General features: G+C 45.9%; 2 protein-coding genes across 5 annotated transcripts in view; one reads left to right on the top strand and one right to left on the bottom strand.

Moving 5' to 3' along the window:
- Positions 1-3,398, bottom strand: part of KIF24 (kinesin family member 24) — a 63,250-nt gene extending 59,852 nt beyond the window's left edge. The window contains 1 exon segment of the mRNA XM_023762413.1: positions 3,131-3,398. The gene's annotated coding sequence lies outside the window, so the exon portion shown is untranslated.
- Positions 3,399-3,528: 130 nt separating this feature from the next.
- On the top strand, positions 3,529-15,717 carry NUDT2 (nudix hydrolase 2). 4 transcript variants are annotated; one of them, XM_006098758.3, is made up of 3 exons: positions 3,529-3,629; positions 13,376-13,516; positions 15,158-15,717. In XM_006098758.3, exons 2-3 carry the CDS (start codon positions 13,390-13,392, stop codon positions 15,472-15,474), a joined length of 444 nt encoding a protein of 147 aa, XP_006098820.1. In that variant the 5' UTR covers positions 3,529-3,629; positions 13,376-13,389; the 3' UTR covers positions 15,475-15,717. The 4 variants fall into 4 exon arrangements, with proteins under 4 accessions (XP_006098820.1, XP_014319837.1, XP_014319839.1 ...); XM_014464351.2 differs by having other exon boundaries at positions 3,623-3,727; XM_014464353.2 differs by lacking the exon at positions 3,529-3,629 and adding an exon at positions 9,749-9,854.
- The last annotated feature ends 977 nt before the right edge of the window (positions 15,718-16,694 follow it).

Here is a 16,694-nt window from a genome sequence, read left to right as displayed (position 1 = left end):
AACCAGCCGGCCCCCAGGCCTTCTATCCTATATAGTAAAAGGGTAATATGCCTCCCAGCACCGGGATCAGCAGAGCGCGAGCGCTCCTGGCACTGGATCAGCGTGACAGGGGGCAGTGCCAAACCCCCTGATCACCCTGCAGCTCTGTGTGTGACAGGGGGCAGGCCACAACCTCCCTATCTGCCCTGCTCTGTTCGTGACAGGGGAGGCGCCCCAACCCCCTGATCAGCCCTGCTCTGTGCCTGATAGGGGGGAGTTCCCCAATCCCCTGATCGCCCTGCGCTCTGTGTGTGACAGGTTGCGGCGTCCCAACCCCCTGATCGGCCCTGCTCTGTGTGTGACAGGGTAGAGCCATAACCTCCCCATCGGCCCTGCCCTGAGTGTGACAGGCAGCAGCGCCCCAACCCCCTGATTGGCCCTGCTCTGTGCATCACAGGGGGTGGCGCCGCAACCTCCCCATTGACCCTGCCTTGAGTGTGACAGGGGGCGGTGCCCCAACCCCCCAATCAGCCCTACCCTGAGCGTGACTGATGGTGGCATCGCAACCTCCCAATCCGCCCTGCTCTGTGCATGACAGGGGGCAGCGCCCCAACTCCCCAATCAGCCCTGCTCTGAGCCCAACCAGGGGCTGCACCTAGGGATTGGGCCTGCCCTCTGCCACCCGGGAGCAGGCCTAAGCCAGCAGGTCGTTATCTCCCGAGGGGTCCCAGACTGCGAGAGGGCACAGGCCGGGCTGAGGGACCCCCCCTTCCCCCCCGAGTGCACAAATTTTTGTGCACCGGGCCTCTAGTCCTTTAATAAACTCGTAAATGTAATTTTAGTGTTTCTCTGAGTTGTGTGAGTCACTCTAGCAAATTAATTAAACCTGAGGAAGGGGTCCTGAGAACCTCCAATTTGTAGCCAAATCTGACAAAAGTTGTGGGTAACCTGGGGATCTACTATTTGCAGTTGACATGTGGAGTGGGAACAGTCTTATGGGACTGAGCCCTTAACCTGTGGGATCTGACACTATCTCCAGATAGACTGAGTTAAACTGCTGGACACCCATATGGTGTCACAGAGATTTGTTTGGTGGGGGGACCACCCCCCATTTGGTGACTAGAAATGTTAGAAGTGTTCTGTGTGAGTACTAAAGGAGACATACAGAAGGGAAAGAACTGAGGTTTTCCTCTACAAAGGAAAAAGACGCACAGGTGGGAAACAGTTTTTCCAGTCAAATGGTACCTATTATTATTAGTTTATGCCTATAGAAAATCTTATTTAGTAAAACATGAACATCAAAATCCATAATACAATAACTTAGGAAGTATACAATGACCACAGCACAAGTATAAGAAATATAACTATGTTATTTAACAAAATTTGTTGAGAATCTATTCTGCACAAATTATGAACAGGTTTGCTAAGTCAGCATGGGAAACTGAATTAATAGATCAATTAATCTGTAAGGGACCTGAGAAGAGCTCAAACTCTCACTTGACAAACAACAAAATTGCAGTCTACAGAAAGAAACTGCTGTTTCTGTTGAAACTGCTACCCAAACTGGAACATGAGAGGATCAAGCCCTAGTTTTCATTAACAACATAAAACAAGCGTTTTTAATGAAATGTTATATGGGCAGCACATTACTATACTAAAGCTAAGAAGATGTAATATTTACATAAAGCCTCTGATATAGTACTTTTCATAGAGTAAATGCTCAATAAACGGTAACTATTCCACCTGTATGGTCTTTGGGAGGCTGAGTGTGTGATGTCTACCTGACATCAACTGTTTGATTAACTTGATAGTAGAGCCACAGGAATTGGAACCTAACTCAACCCTTTTATTTTTTAGATGGAAAAAGAGGTTTAGAAGGGCTAAATGACTTGCAAAGCCAGCCAAGACCAAACCCTGAATCCCCAGTCTGGTTTCCATTACATGTCACAGATCTTCAGGTTGGTAGTGTTCAAACTTTTATAAGAAGGTAATAGGAACATAGCTGCTATATTTGACTTTTCAGTCCCTAATTAAAGTCTTCTTGAGAGATGATTTTAATATAAGAATCATCAACAATGCAGATTGGGTATATATTGTCTTAGGAGTTAACAATGAAACAGTTTTGATAATGCAATTCTATCATGGACACCTAATGAATGACAGTTACCAGAGTAGCTGTTACATGCACTTAAGCAGAGAGACTACAAGCAGAAAATAAACCCAAAGGAGAAAAATGATCTAAAGCATCTTCTGAAACACACTTAAAATGTGACAACAGCCGTGGTTCACTAAGAAACTGAGACAAACTCTCTTGGCTTATAGCAACAACAGAATGGTTTGTTTTAAGCCAAGACTAATAGGGAGGGAGTCTAATAAAAGCATTGGGAAATCAAGACTAAAAACCACAAACTTGGGGAGAGTTGTAGCAAGTTTTCCTTTTCACAGACTGGAAAGACTAACCTTGCGCTTTCAAGGCCTTTGCATATGAGATTGGGGTTTCCGCCCCCTAATCTCTGTATGGGAGGTGGAAGGGGGATATGGCATAGAGGGGAACCCTCTCTCTGTGGTGAGTTAAACTCATTTCCTGCAAATTTTACTATAGCATATCTCGTTTTATTGCGCTGCAGTTTGTTGCGTTTCTTACAAACTGAAAGCAAGACCCTCCACCAGCAAAGATGACTACTCGCTTTATTGCGGTACTCCTACTACGGTGGTCTGGGACTCAGCCCGCAACCTTGCCGAATTATGTCTGCAAGGCTCTGTGAAAGACGCTTGCCTTGTCTCAAAGACCTCAGCATTACCATGGAGAAGGAAGAAAAATGGGGTTCGCGGAAGTACGCAAATAAGCCATGGAGGAACAGAAGCGCTCTAAGACGGGGCTATGGGTTCAAAGGTAGGAGGACGTCTAGCTCAGAAAAGGCTTCATAGAAGCGGAGTTCGAGATAATGTCTGAAGAGGAGGCGAAGATATGGGGATGAAGGGTAAAGAGAGTGGGGGTGCGCTCGGGCAACCCGGAGAGACCAACTCACAACCGCCCGCCGCTTCACGCGCTCGGCGGGCGTCCAGCTCCCGGCCGAGCCTCTCCCGCGGGGCAGTCGCCAGGGCTCCCAACCAGGTCTACCCCGGCCCCGTTCTAACAGCCCTTTCTCACCTCGGAGGCTTCCAACTTTCTCCACGGTCAGGCCTGTCTAAGGACAGAAGACGACGGGAGGGAGCCTCCAGGGTGGCGGCGGAGGTGCCTAGTCAACTCAAGACTGGAGGCAGCGGCCAGGCCGCATCCCCATGGTAACGCCGCCAAACTCGGGTTCGAACGCCCGCGCCGGTGCCCGGCGCTGGCAGTCCCGCGTTGTCCTCCAATGGGCGTCCAGGGAACTCGCTGACGTTGGCCGTCATCTCCTCTAGAAGACCAATCAGGGGTCGGAGAAATCAGTGGGCGTAACCCTCAATTTCCGTCTTTCAACCAATCGTTTCACTTGAGAGAAGATCTCGCGACGTTCTAAGCGAGAGAAAGGCAGCTTTGAGGCGGGTGGAGAATTTTTCTCCTTCAAATCATTGGTCCTCCGAAGCGCAGTCGCGCTCCTCGGATTGGTCGACGTACCACTCCCTGGAGTCTCCGTCCTCGAGCCCCCTCCTTCCTCCCTCTGCTTGGGGTGAGTAGCGGAACGGCCCGCGTGGGTTTAGTTCTCTGCGGATCAACTGAGGCTCCGGCTCAGCAACGGACTGATCTCGCGGAGCTGCAGGGTCAAAGGTGGACGCGCGCTCCTCCAAGCTGTCAGTGAGGCGTGGGCAGGCCGAACCCCTGACGCTCGCAGGACCTCAGTTTCCCTGTGTGCACAGAGAGAGGGAGGGTTCAGTGCCCACTGAGTGTTGCTTGCCCCCTTGCAAGTGGTGATGGGATGGGCCCTCGGGATCCCAAAGTTCCTGGGTTTAGGGCCCAGCGCCCCGATCGCGTTCTACCTTCCCCTCCCTGGGCCTCAGTTTTAACCTTGTTGTTAAACTTAAAACCCTGCCTCCCCCAAAGAGGTTTTATATTTTCTAATCGCTTCATTTATTGAATGGAAAATATCGTGACAATTACAGCGGAAGTAAAGGAAGTCAAACGAGAGTCTCACTACCTAAAATACCATTTACTTTTTCTTTGTTCGGGCCTGGTTTGGGTCCTATGAACTTGTTAAACTTAGTATATATAAGTAAAGTGAATGCAAGCAAATAGCCAAATGTTGACCACTAGTGCAGAGTTCAGGTAAAGAGCCATGATATGGGGAGTCAGACAGACCTGATTTTGAGTTACTACTCAGACATTTCTCTGAGTCATAGTTTCCTTTTTCTTCTTCTAAAAAAATGGTGGTACTGCCTCAGAGAGTTGTTGTGAAGATTAATTGAAATAATGAAGGCGAAGCACTTCGCACAATGCCGGGCAAGGAGTAACTCCTCAAAAAATGGTAGCTGCTAACTTAATAGAAACAAAGAAATATACGAACCAATGGGCCATTAGACTTACTGTAATTGAGTACCCAATTTAGCTCAAAACTTGTTAAATAATAATTAAGGAAAGGATCCATTCTTCAAACGTGAAATTTCTTCATAGTACCTATATTGAAAGGGATTTATCTTGTGGGACCTTTTTACACTTTTTTTTCCAATTGATTTCAGAGAGGAAGGGAAAAGGAGAGAGAGAGAGAAACATCAATGATGGGAGAGAATCATTGATGGGCTGCCTCCTGCACACTCCCACCGGGGATTGGCCTCCACTCTGCAACCCCGGGCATTCCCCTTGACTGGGAATGGAACCATGACCTCCTGGTGTATAGGTCGATGCTCAACCACTGAGCTACACTGGCCAGGCTTGTGGGACCTTTTACATGAGGAACATACATGGCGTGGTGAACAGTGTTCCCCAGCAATTTTGCAGAAAATATGAAAAGACTTTTAAAAAATATATGTTTATTGATTTCAGAGAGAGGAGAAACATGGATCAGCTGCCTTCTGCACGTGCCCTACTGGGGATTAAGCCTGCAACCCAGGCATGTGCCCTGACTAGGAATCCAACTGGCAACCCCCTAATTTGGTGCGTGGGACGGTCCTTAACCGACTGAGCCACACCTGCCAAGCTGAAAAGCCATTTCTTTATTCATCTATCAATAAAAGCTAAGCGCGTGCCATTAAAACACCATAAACCCTGGCTGGTGTGGCTCGGTTGGAGTGTCCTCCCATACACCAGAAGGTCACAGGTTTGATTCCTGGTCAGTAAGGTGCATAGGAGGGGAACTAATTGCTGTTTCTTACATCAATGTTTCTGTCTCTCCCCCTCTCTTTCCCCCTTAGGTCAAAAAAAGCATGTTCTTGGGTGAGGATTAAAAAAACACACCCACAACAACAAAAATAAAAAAGCTTTCTGGTGATCTTTTATGGTACAGGGATAAGAGTGACACATATATTCAGTACTTCTGATGTTTCAGATCCTATGTATACATTATTTTGAATTACAACAATTGTGAAAAGTAGGAGTTATTCTCATCTTACAAATGAGAGAAAATGAGGCTTAGTGAAGTTAAATATTTTGCTCAAAGTAACACAGTTGTTTAAAGAGCTAGGTCTTTCTCACTGCAAAGACAGCCATGCTTTTCTGTGCTGTGCCATGCTATTTCAGACTGAAAGAGGATGAAAATGCTTGTAATAGCAGATGCACAAGCAGACTCACCCAAATGGAGTGAGGTGGGCTCCAGAGGTACCTACAGTGAGAGCAAAATTTTTCTCTAATGGAAATTTCCACCTTGGGAGATGAAGAGATGAGATCAGAGAATCACTGAACTCTAGACCCATGTCATTTTACCTTGTGGTTAGTCTTTAACACTTTAAGTTCAACTTGTCCCAAACAGAAATCATTAGCTTACATTCTACTCCCTACTCTACCTACTTATCTTCTATAGTTACCCAAACCATACGTTCCCTCCCTCTCTCTCTCTCTCTCTCTCTGTTGGACAATGAAACATCAAATCGTGTTGATTTTCTCTTTGAGATATCTTTCAAATACATCCCTTCTCCTTTCTCACTGCCTCTGCCTTAATTTAACTCTATATCATTTGTCATCTGGACTGTTGGCAATGGACTTGTAACCAATTAATCTTGCTTCTAATCTTCCCTTCTAATTCATTTCTACCTCCCTTGCAATTCATTTCCACCTTCGTTGCTTCCAGACATGCTTCCAGAATGTCTTTGTAAAATGTCAGTCTGACCATATTATAGCCCTCATTGCTGTCAAAGGCTCCTCATTGCCTACACTAAGCTGTTTGGCAATAGAATGCCATCTTGTGCTTGAGGGTCTTTGCCCTCCCCCCTTTTACCTGGGTGCCCCTCGCCCCCACCTTTATTTTTCTGGTCAACTCCTAGCCATCCTTCAAAATCCTTATAGGGTACCCCTTTGACCTAAAGGTAATCACTCCTTTTTCTTTGCTATCTTTCCATCTTACACATACCGCTATGATGCCCAAAACACACTGGTAACTTGTCTGTTTAAATATCTTCCGCTTTCACTAGGCTGAGAACCCCTGGAAAACAGGAGTTTTGTAGTATTCAGCTCCATATCTACTCTTCAATCCTGTTACATTGCCTGTCGCATGGGATACACTCAACAGATGTAAGATGAATACACAAATCCCCTCAGGCTAATATTAAAATCCCCCATCTTTGCTTTCCAGAATTGTACAGCAGATGGCACTAATAGGCCACTAAACAGATTCCCTTCACTAGGAATGATTTTTGTCTCAACCTTGTCTGACTTTGTCCTCATCCTGGAAGCCAATATTCATGTCATTGCAGGTGAAATCTCCTTTTTCCTCCCTCAGCCAAATAGCAAAGATAGCAAGATGACTCAGCAGCTTGGTCTCTGAGACGAGAAAGTGGCAGATGTCCAGGGAAAGGTGCAGTTGAGGGAACATTTTCATTGTCTCAATTTCATCATGGTGGTTGGGGGCTTTTTTTCTTTTCTGTGTTCTTTTTTTTTTTTTAATATATTTTATTGATTTTTTACAGAGAGGAAGGGAGAGAGAGATAGAGAGTTAGAAACATCGATGAGAGAGAAACATCGATCAGCTGCCTCCTGCACATCTCCCACTGGGGATGTGCCCGCAACCCAGGTACATGCCCTTGACCGGAATCGAACCTGGGACCCTTCAGTCCGCAGGCCGACGCTCTATCCACTGAGCCAAACCGGTTTTGGCTTTTCTGTGTTCTTTTTCTCTTTTTGCTGCTGTTGTTACAAGAGAGAACTTTATTCATAGATGGGTGGCTCATTTCTGTCCACTCCTTTGGAAGGGGAGAAGGGAGTTGGAGAATCAGAGAAAAGACCATGATGATGTGGAAAATAAGGGAAAGCTGAGCCGTCACAGAGTTGCTCGTGGGCCAGCATAGTTGGGCCTCCTCACAGTGGAATGGTCTGGGCAAATTTTCTGGACACTAGCATCTCAAGTTAGGTGCTTGTGTGCTTGTCCAAGGCTAGCATCAGGGTGTTCCCAACACTCGGTACTTGGAAACCCCCACACTACTGGGTATGGTTTTGAACATGTGGTTTTAGGTTCCTGTTTCCTAGGAAAAAGCAGAAGAGGCAAAGAAACCCTTATCCAGAGAGGCAAAGTTTAGGCACCTCTGGCTACACTACCCGTCCAGGGTTGTCTTGGGCACCAGGCCCTTCATTCATATACCCTTCCAACTAAAACCCATTCTGTAGAAAGGATTCCAGCCAGACATCTTAAAAATTCTCCATATGAATATAGATCAAAGACTGGGAATTTTGGAATTGGAAGTAATTTTTATAAGTCATTTGCATGTCCCCTGTCAGGGCCATTTTTGCCCCAAGCCCTGCTTTCTCATGGTAAGGAGTGCTGTATAAGGAAAAAGAATATAGCCTTTGGAGTTAGGCTTACTTGGATTCAAATCCCACCATTCACAGATAGGTATGCCTTTGGGCAAGTATTTTAACCTTTTTGAATCTCAGTTTCCCCATCATAAAATGAAGATAGTAACGCTTATCATGAAGAGTTGTTTTGAGCATTAAAAAAGATACACATAGCCCCGCCGGTGTGGCTTAGTTGTTGAGGGTCGACCTATGAACCAGGAGGTCATGGATCAATTCCCAGTCAGGGCACATGCCCGGGTGGTGGGCTCCATTCCCAGTGGGGAGTGTGGGGGAGGGCAGCTGATCAATGATTCTCTCTCATCATTGATGTTTCTATCTCCCTCTCTCTTCCTCTCTAAAGTCAATAAAAACATATTTTTTAAAAAGATATAAAAAAACAGGTGCAGTGTAATTGACATAGTGTAGATGCTTAATTGATAAGATGGTGGCATGAAACATTTCTACTAAGGGGATTCTAGGCTATGAAATACAAGTTGGGGGAGGATTTGGGGAGCTCTTTCTATACCTAAGGGTATATTTGAGGGCTTTAGGGTTGAGCTATGCTTGTAATAGCACTCTGATTAATTTGAAAACACGGAAACACAGCACATCAGTATAGCCATTTACCTGTAAATTATTTTTTGGCACCTAAATCCTGAACCTCCTAGGTGTGAAGGAGTTATATATAGAGAGAGAAAGCCAAGGCACTTTTCCTTAGCTCCTGGAACCTCCTAATGACATCAAGGGGTGTTTTTTGGTTTTGTTGAGGTTATTTTAACCACCTAAGGCATTTTGCCACTTTTCTGAGGTGTGAATTGCCTGCTGTTGTCCTGGCCTGGGGTTCTCACCTCAGTGATGGCTGCAGGCATATTTGCATATTGGATGCTGTGTTCTTTAACCTCCTGAGATTTGAAATCATTTGAAGTGTGTGTATATATGAGAGAGAGAGAGAAGCAGAGACAGAGAGACAGAGAGATGCTTTCAAACCCCAGGACAGTTTCAGCTTAGTGGACTCCAGAAAACCTCCAACAATACCTCCATTGACTTTTATGTAAATGGCACTCTTTAGAAAAACACTGGGCTATTTCCCAAATTCGCAGAACATTCCCTGAGCATTTGTTTGAGTGAGGTGTGGGGAGAGTTCTGTTGAATCAATGAACATCTGTTGAGGGCTGCTCTACGAAGTCCCAAAGAGACAGAGCTCATGATGTGGCTCTTCCCTGCTAGAGCTAGAGATTTACCTTACTGTGGCTTTGTACTATGTCCACTTAGCTAAGCTGCAACTAGGTTTCCCAGGATTCCCTTCTGTATGGTTCCAGGTTAGGGTTGACTTTAAGAAAATTTTACTTGAGATTTGTAAAGCTGAAGTGAAGTAGCTACCAGTACACTGTGAAGGGGGCAGAGCAGGATAATAGGCATGGTGGCAGTGCATAACCCTTGACACTGATGTGCGCATTGTTTATGCACAGCCACCGAGGCCTGCAGCTCCACAACTCCACTGACTCTCCTCCTTCAGCTGCTCTGAGTCCTGGGCCAGGTGTACACGCAGCTCTGTGTGTGGCAAAGAGCTCCAGCTTCTGCCAGTCACCTGCGTCAATGAGCTTGCAGATGGTGAAAGGAAGTTGCAAGTTTCAGTTTGTCCTCATGAGTTCCACTTGTCCTTTTAGTTCCTATTTGTTCTCACAGGTTCCAGTTTTCCTTGCTCTCCCCCACAGCCAGCTTTCCTTCCCCAGCTGCTGGCCTGCTGACCTATAGAGACTTCAGGCCCAACAGCAGATGCAGATGCGGCAGCACTGCATGGATTTCTCCCTCAACTCTCATCCTTGAACAAGGTCTAATTCCTATACTAAATCCTTAATTTTCTGTTGCTCATAGTGTTTGGCTTCTCTCATCAAACCCTATAGTAGAAATTTATTCAAGCCATGTGAAAGGCCCAGAAGATGGGTGACATCTGAGTTGCTTCTGAAAGAATGAGCAGAAGGTAATGTGTATGGAGAAGGAGGGAGAAATTCCAGAGAAAAGCTGGCTCAAGCCATGCAACTGAAAGGAAAAATAGGAGTCCTGCCTTTCTAGAACTGTCTCGGACTTCCTCCATGAGTCGAGAGCATATAGATAGAAAGAGAACATCTAATCCTAGGTCTTAATCTTAGCTCTTCTGGTCTCATTGAGATGAACTGTTGGTAGGTCTGGGTTTTCGATGTTATCACTCCTGTGCATTGGTATCTACTGAGATACATTTTTGCTAGGGTGCACCCTTGATACTCCTCTAAGTCCCCTCCCCATAGGAAGATATTGGCCTGTTCCCCTCTCCTCGTTGGCTCCATAAGGCCACTCCAGGCTTGTCTTTCTTGGCTCCTCCATCTTTGTTTCCTGAGGCTTTGTTGGGATGGCAGTGGTGTGAAGCAATGCTCTGGGGCTTCCTGTCCCAGGCAGGGAGGGTACTGTGCCTGTAGTCTTGGATTGCAGAGCTTATCTAGGGATTCTAACATTTATTCCATGGGAATCCACCCAAGGCAGGCATAAGGTGCCTTATACTTACTATAATCTACACTTATAACTGGCTAATACTTTCCAAGCATCTCGATGGGGCCTGGGGGAGAGGGGACAGGGAATGGGATCAGACACCTGTCTCTGCCTATACCTGGAACCAGTCATTTGAAACCTTTATTTCTGGCTTCCAGAATGGGGAAAGCTCTCAGCATAAATGTGGAGACCAGTGAAATAGAACACAGTGCTTAATAAAACCCGCTTTCCATTTAAATGAATTTTTAAACTCAAACAGGATCACATTATACATACTATTCTAAAACATATATTTTTTTTAGTATGTCTGAAAATCTTTTTACAAGCAGCACATTGGCTCTACCTCATTTTTTTATGGCTTCATAATTTTCTTCCAAGCTATAAAGGAAAGTTTATTTAGAAAGTGACAGGGGTAGTAGAAGGGCCCTTGGAGCTTAGGAGAAAGAGGGAGAGAGATACGCACCTTGAGGGATGAAAGAGGGAGGAGAGGCAGGGGCGTGCTCTGGAAAAAAGAGCTTGCTCATAATTTTTTTCATGTAGATATACTGTACTTTATTTCATTATTCCTTTATTGATGGATATTTGGTTTTGCCTTTTTTTCTTTTTGATATTACAAACAAAGTTGTAATGAACATCCTTGTGTGTGCATCTTAAACATATATTTCTGTATGTCAGATGCCTAGAAATGGCATTTCTGGGTCTAAGGGAATATGCTATGTTTTGATATTCATAAGTAAATTGCCCTCCTGTGAGGATATGCTAATTTACTCTCTCACCAACAGTGTATTATAGCATAGACCATTTTAGAAAGCCCTTTTGAGATTGTTTCCTGTCCTTAAAACGCTCATTACAGGTTTGGAAAGGTCGCAGTGTTGGGCGTGTTTGGTTTTCTGGTAAGGAACTGCTGTTCCCTAGAGTAACATTACCATCTGTTGGCAGTCCTCAGAATTGCCCTGAAACAGGTTTTAGTTTGGATCTGATTTTTCTGCCTTTGATAGATGCAAGCTCATCTTGATTAAGCACCAACAAAGGGGCCATAGAGACCATCAGCTCCTACCCCAGCGACCCTCTCTGCAGTTAGCTCTGCTGTCTGTGAGTACCAGCTCTTTCTTTGGCCCTGGAATCTTGCAGGTGAGGCCCTGCTGACTCAGGCCTCATCCTGCATGGGACACTCTCCCAGGCCTTCACTGCATTTGAGACACCTAGTTTTCTTTCAGTTCTGCCATCCCACCCCAGGACCTTTGTCTATGCGGTTCCTTCCGCCTGGAGCACGCCTCTCTCCTCCTTCCCTTTGCCAACTTATCTTTTACTCAGCATTTACTTCTCTGTCAAACATCCCTTCTTCCAAGAATCCTTCCTTGATCCCTTTAGACAAGGTCAGGTTGCCCATCATACATTTTTCTTTTGTAGGACATATTTTATTGGCAATTATTTTTTAATTTGCTTAATTATTTAATGAAAGCCCACCTCTTCCACTAGAATATAAAACTACATGAGGGCAAAGGCCTAGAATAGTACTTAGTACATAGTAGGTACTCAATAAATATTTGTTGAATGAGCAAATGACACAGATTTTTCTTAACAGGGTCTTAACATAAAACATCTTCCATATTGTTGTTACCTTGATTACATGTTCCCCTTCAGATGGTGATTTTTTTTCCAGTTCTGCAGATATTTCTACTGTTCTCCCTTCCTGTCTTTTGTTGTTGTTGACATATTTTTCTGAAATAGAAAAAAAGACTACATGAAATGGAAAAGACTAAAAAGTTTAGTTTTTATTGTATTGCTTATTATAAAATTAGTAAATGTTCTCTGTAAACTTCCAAACAATACGGAAATACGTGGAGTAGAAAATGAAAGTCTCCTCATAACCTCATCCTCCAGAAAACACTATTGATGATGTGTCTATCCAGACATTTTTCTATGCATATTGAAATTTATTTACATACCAGGCACTGCTCTGAAGCACTTTATAAAAGTTAAGTCATGCAATCCTCACAGCAACCCTTGAGGTAGAACTATTATCATCCTGTCTTACAGATGAGGAAACTGAGGCTTAGGAGGAAATTGCACAGTGAATAAGTAGCAGAGCCAGAACTTGAACCCAGGCTCTAGGTTCACTCTTTTTTTTTTTTTAATATATTTCATTGATTTTTTACAGAGAGGAAGGGAGAGGGATAGAGTCAGAAACACCGATGAGAAAGAAACATCGATCAGCTGCCTCATGCACACCTCCTACTGGGAATGTGCCCGCAACCAAGGCACATGCCCTTGACCAGGATCGAACCTAGGACCCTTCACAGGCCAGCGCTCTATCCACTGAGCCAAACCGGTCAGGGCTCTAGGTTCACTCTTGACCACCATGCTAGTTTCACCACTGATGAGGTGGGAAAGAGACTTTTTACTATGTGTGCCCTTTTTGAACTTTAAATTTTGAACCATGTGAATGTATAACATTCCAAAACATGGATAAAAGACTAAAAAATCCATGACAAAAAAAGTGTACACCAAGCTACCTTTCCTAAATGACCCCCTTTAAGCCATCAGATACCACATTGTTGGGATCTCTTTGCTCCAGAAACTCAAGCTGGAGGCTGAGGAGAATGGGATTGTGGGTTTGATGAGAATATTGTACTGCATCTCTCCCATTCCCAGCATCTCTCCAGTCTCAGTGGGTTTGCTTCCAAGGATCTCTAGTCTCTTAACACACATACCAGCCTGTGTTTTAGCAGGAGGACTTGGAGGAGTTGGGATAGAGCCACACTGACAGGGTAGGGCCAGCGTCCTGCAGTTAGACACAAAGGCCTATCTCCGATTCCTGGTTTCCGCCCATTGGCTCTTGGCATTCTGCTTTTTTCTGTAGGTGATGAGGTCACTGTTAGCTGGTCTGTGCTACTCCCCAGCACCAGAGTGCTGCTCCCCCAGAATGGATCTTCCTGCTTTGTGTAACTTCCCAATGTCCCCTTCTTCTTTATTAAGTTCTCAAAAAGACCATGGCCCTGAGAGCATGTGGCTTGATCATCTTCCGAAGACGCCTCATTCCCAAGGTAGACAACGCTTCAATTGAGTTTCTACTGCTGCAGGCATCAGATGGCATTCATCACTGGACTCCTCCTAAAGGTACAAGTACCCAGAGGGTCCCAGGTTCAATTCCGGTCAAGGGCACATGCCCAGGTTGCGTGCAGGAGGCAACCAATCAATGATGCTCTCTCATCATTGATGTTTCTCTCTCTCTCTCCCTCTCCCTTCCTTTCTGAAATCAATTTTAAAAAAAAAAGAATGAATTAAAAAAAATTTGCACATTTGAGTTTCACTAAGGAAAGACAAGGTGACAAAAGGGAAAGAAATGTTACAAATACCATGTATAGGAATAGCCACATTTGTCTCCTGATCTCCTATGTCACACTGAAAGATTTCAAAGGACCCCTCTGAATTTTGGGAGGCTTGGGCCTGGGGGAGAAGTTACCCTGTTAATGTTGATGGGCAGAATGCCGAATAGCTGATGTTGTGAAGGTGTGCTTAGAGACTCCCACACACTTCTGAGGGAAGGGAAGACATCCTGGATCAGAGTCACTTCTGCCACCACCAGCACCCCTCTCACCTTCGTCCTTTGATGCATTACCTACCTGTCTTTGTGTGCATGACTCCATATGAGGTGCCATACAGAGAAAATTCTCCAGAAGCCATGAGCTCAAATGGTCTTTAAGTACAAAATGCTGGTTGCTTTCTGTCGGAGCTGTGCAGCAGCAGCTGACTCAGGGCAGTGCTACGAGGACCCTAGGAACGAGGAAGGCTAGAATATAGCCCTGTCTCCGAACCAAGAAGGGAACAGCTAACAATTCCTGCTCCCCATGAGCTCCTAAACCAGGAGGCCCCCAGCAACTGCCGGAGCCATGTGTTGACAGAGGCTGCCAGACCCCTCCCAGTCCTTCTTGGCTCTTCTGGGTAAACTGAGAATTTGCAGGAAGGGCCTAGCGGCAGAGCTGAGGGCTGCTCCCAGTCTGCAGAGCTTCAAGTTCTCCTACAACAGTTTCTTGGCAGCTGTCGGCTTGGGTTTAGGTCTTGCCAACAAATTTTCTTAGAACTGTTTCTCGGCTTGTCCTTAGTCTAAGTTCCCATCAGGACTTTCCCTATGAAACTGGAATCTGGTCTTGCTCAGTTAGAAAGATGAAAACAATTTGGAAAAGCCTTGATAGCTACTTGGAAACAGCTGCTGATGCTGAAGTGCATGGTTTTGAGCCTGTCTGTTGGCCTTGGGACTTTAGAGACCAACTGCAGACAGTGTTAACTCCTCACTGTGGATTGAGGCAAAGTGCTCACTCTCAGCTGGTTCCCATCTGCCAAGAAGGGACTGCCCCTCCTTGGGAACATCACTTTAAGGTCTCCAAGGGAAAGGTCTCCCTAAGAATATGGGATGAGGGAAACTCCAAAGAATAAGAAAGCAGAGGTCTGAGGGAGGCCATCTCTCACCATCAGAGGAGCAGTATTCTAGACCAGACTTGCCAAGTACATGGTCTGTTTCACTCTCTGTAGAGAAGATGGGGTGAGGAGGAGGGGTTTTCCAGATACTGCAGAGCCAAACACTACCTGCCCTGCACCCCACTCCTAGGCGTGTTCGGATATTACCAATCTCTAGACTCCCTTCAGCCTAGCAACAGCTAGAAAAGTCACCAAAGATCCCATCTTTAAATCATCTAACCTGGAAAATCCAGCTTTGTTGAAGATTATCTCCCCCTCCTCTTTCTGTTTTCTCCTAACCAGGCCATGTGGAACCCGGAGAAAATGAATTGGAAACAGCTCTGCGGGAGACTCAGGAGGAAGCAGGCCTAAAAGCAAGCCAGCTGACCATCATTGAGGGGTTCAGAAGGGAGCTCAATTATGTGGCCAGGAAGAAGCCTAAAACAGTCATCTACTGGCTGGCAGAGGTGAAGGACTATGACATAGAGATCCGCCTCTCCCATGAGCACCAAGCTTACCGCTGGCTAGGGCTGGAGGAGGCCTGCCAGTTGGCTCAATTCAAGGATATGGAGGCATTACTCCAAGAAGGACACCAGTTTCTCTGCTCCACAGTGGCCTGAGCTGAAACACAGTCATTTGCCTCAGTAGGATCCTTGAGGGCCTTTCTGAGATGAACCTACCTTCAGCTCCAGGGAAGGTTGTGCTGGTCTTTGGCTCATCATAGCAAAGAACAGATAGGTTAGTAAATCAGCCTTGCACACTCAGAGGCGAGCAGGCAAAAATCTGAGCTGGGTGGAAAGGAAAGTAAAGGAGGAGTTTAAAAAAAAGTGCATCCTTGTACAAAATAAATCTTAAGCAACCTATCTGTCCTTTAAGCTGCTGTATTTATTTCTTGGACTCCTGCTCTTGGTGGGAGAAACACTAAAGTGAATTGGAGTTCTGGCCTTAGCCAGAAGGAATCCGTGTCCATGCACTGTACCCCAGAGAAGCTAAGGGCGTGGGGCTCTCCTGCCTCTGGGACTCCAAGCACTCTCACCCCACCTCCACGGAGACTTTTCTACCTGTAGTCGGATGGGATATGCAAGTGAGTGGAACTAGAGCACAGGAATGAGGTCTGTTTGGCTCACTAATGTATCTCACCCAGCACCAGTCACATACGTTGTAGGTGCTCAGTACATTTTTTCTAAAATAGAGACCCAAGGAACTTGGGGACATAGCCCAGATCACAGCAGGGAGAAGAGGGACAGTCAGCCCTGGGCCACCACGTCAGTGACACGTGCTCCAGCCTCTTGGCCCAGTCCTGCCTCCCAGAGTCAGCATGGGCCTTGTCAGCATGACTGAGGTCACTGGCAAGAAGCACGCCCAGGCCAGAGGGACTCTGCTGTGCCACCCAGCAGCCCTGTCACTACACATTGTGCATTCGCGCCTGCAGCTGCCTTCTCCACCTTCAGCAATCCCTCATCATTGGTTTTTCTCTCTTCCCTCCTACTCCCTTTCTCCACAACTCAACTGTAAGACCCAGAGGCGCAAGAGTTGGGTCTCAGCCCTCTTTTCCCTTGCTACTAGGGCTCAAGGAATGTAGGGCAGGTGTTAGATCCTATAGCCCTTCCAGAAGCTGTTAGCAGCTGAATTCATGTGGATTTTATTAGAGGGTTGTTGCCCAGTGAAGTGCAGAAGATTGGATGGGAAGGGTCATTGGCAAAGGTCAACCCAGATTACCAGGGTCAAGAACTACCACCTCTAGAGGAAGGAAAGAGAAGTCACCCAGGTCTTAAGCGGCTTCCAGATGTTTTCAGTCCCCAGATCTCCGTGCAGACAGGGCAAAAGTATTAGCGAACAG

Source organism: Myotis lucifugus, unplaced genomic scaffold (assembly GCF_000147115.1).
Source record: "Myotis lucifugus unplaced genomic scaffold, Myoluc2.0 scaffold_246, whole genome shotgun sequence".
In the NCBI taxonomy this organism is placed as follows: Eukaryota; Metazoa; Chordata; class Mammalia; order Chiroptera; family Vespertilionidae; genus Myotis; species Myotis lucifugus.
Note: the sequence above shows the minus strand (reverse complement) of the source record. Positions and strands in the feature narration are given on the sequence as shown.

What these genes read in the sequence shown, in the direction of transcription:
- NUDT2 (XM_006098758.3), top strand. Translation starts at nt 13,390, where the DNA reads ATGGCCCTGAGAGCATGTGGCTTGATCATCTTCCGAAGACGCCTCATT. An exon ending in TCACTGGACTCCTCCTAAAG is followed by an intron (nt 13,517 to 15,157) that starts GTACAAGTACCC and finishes TCTCCTAACCAG; the next exon opens with GCCATGTGGAACCCGGAGAA.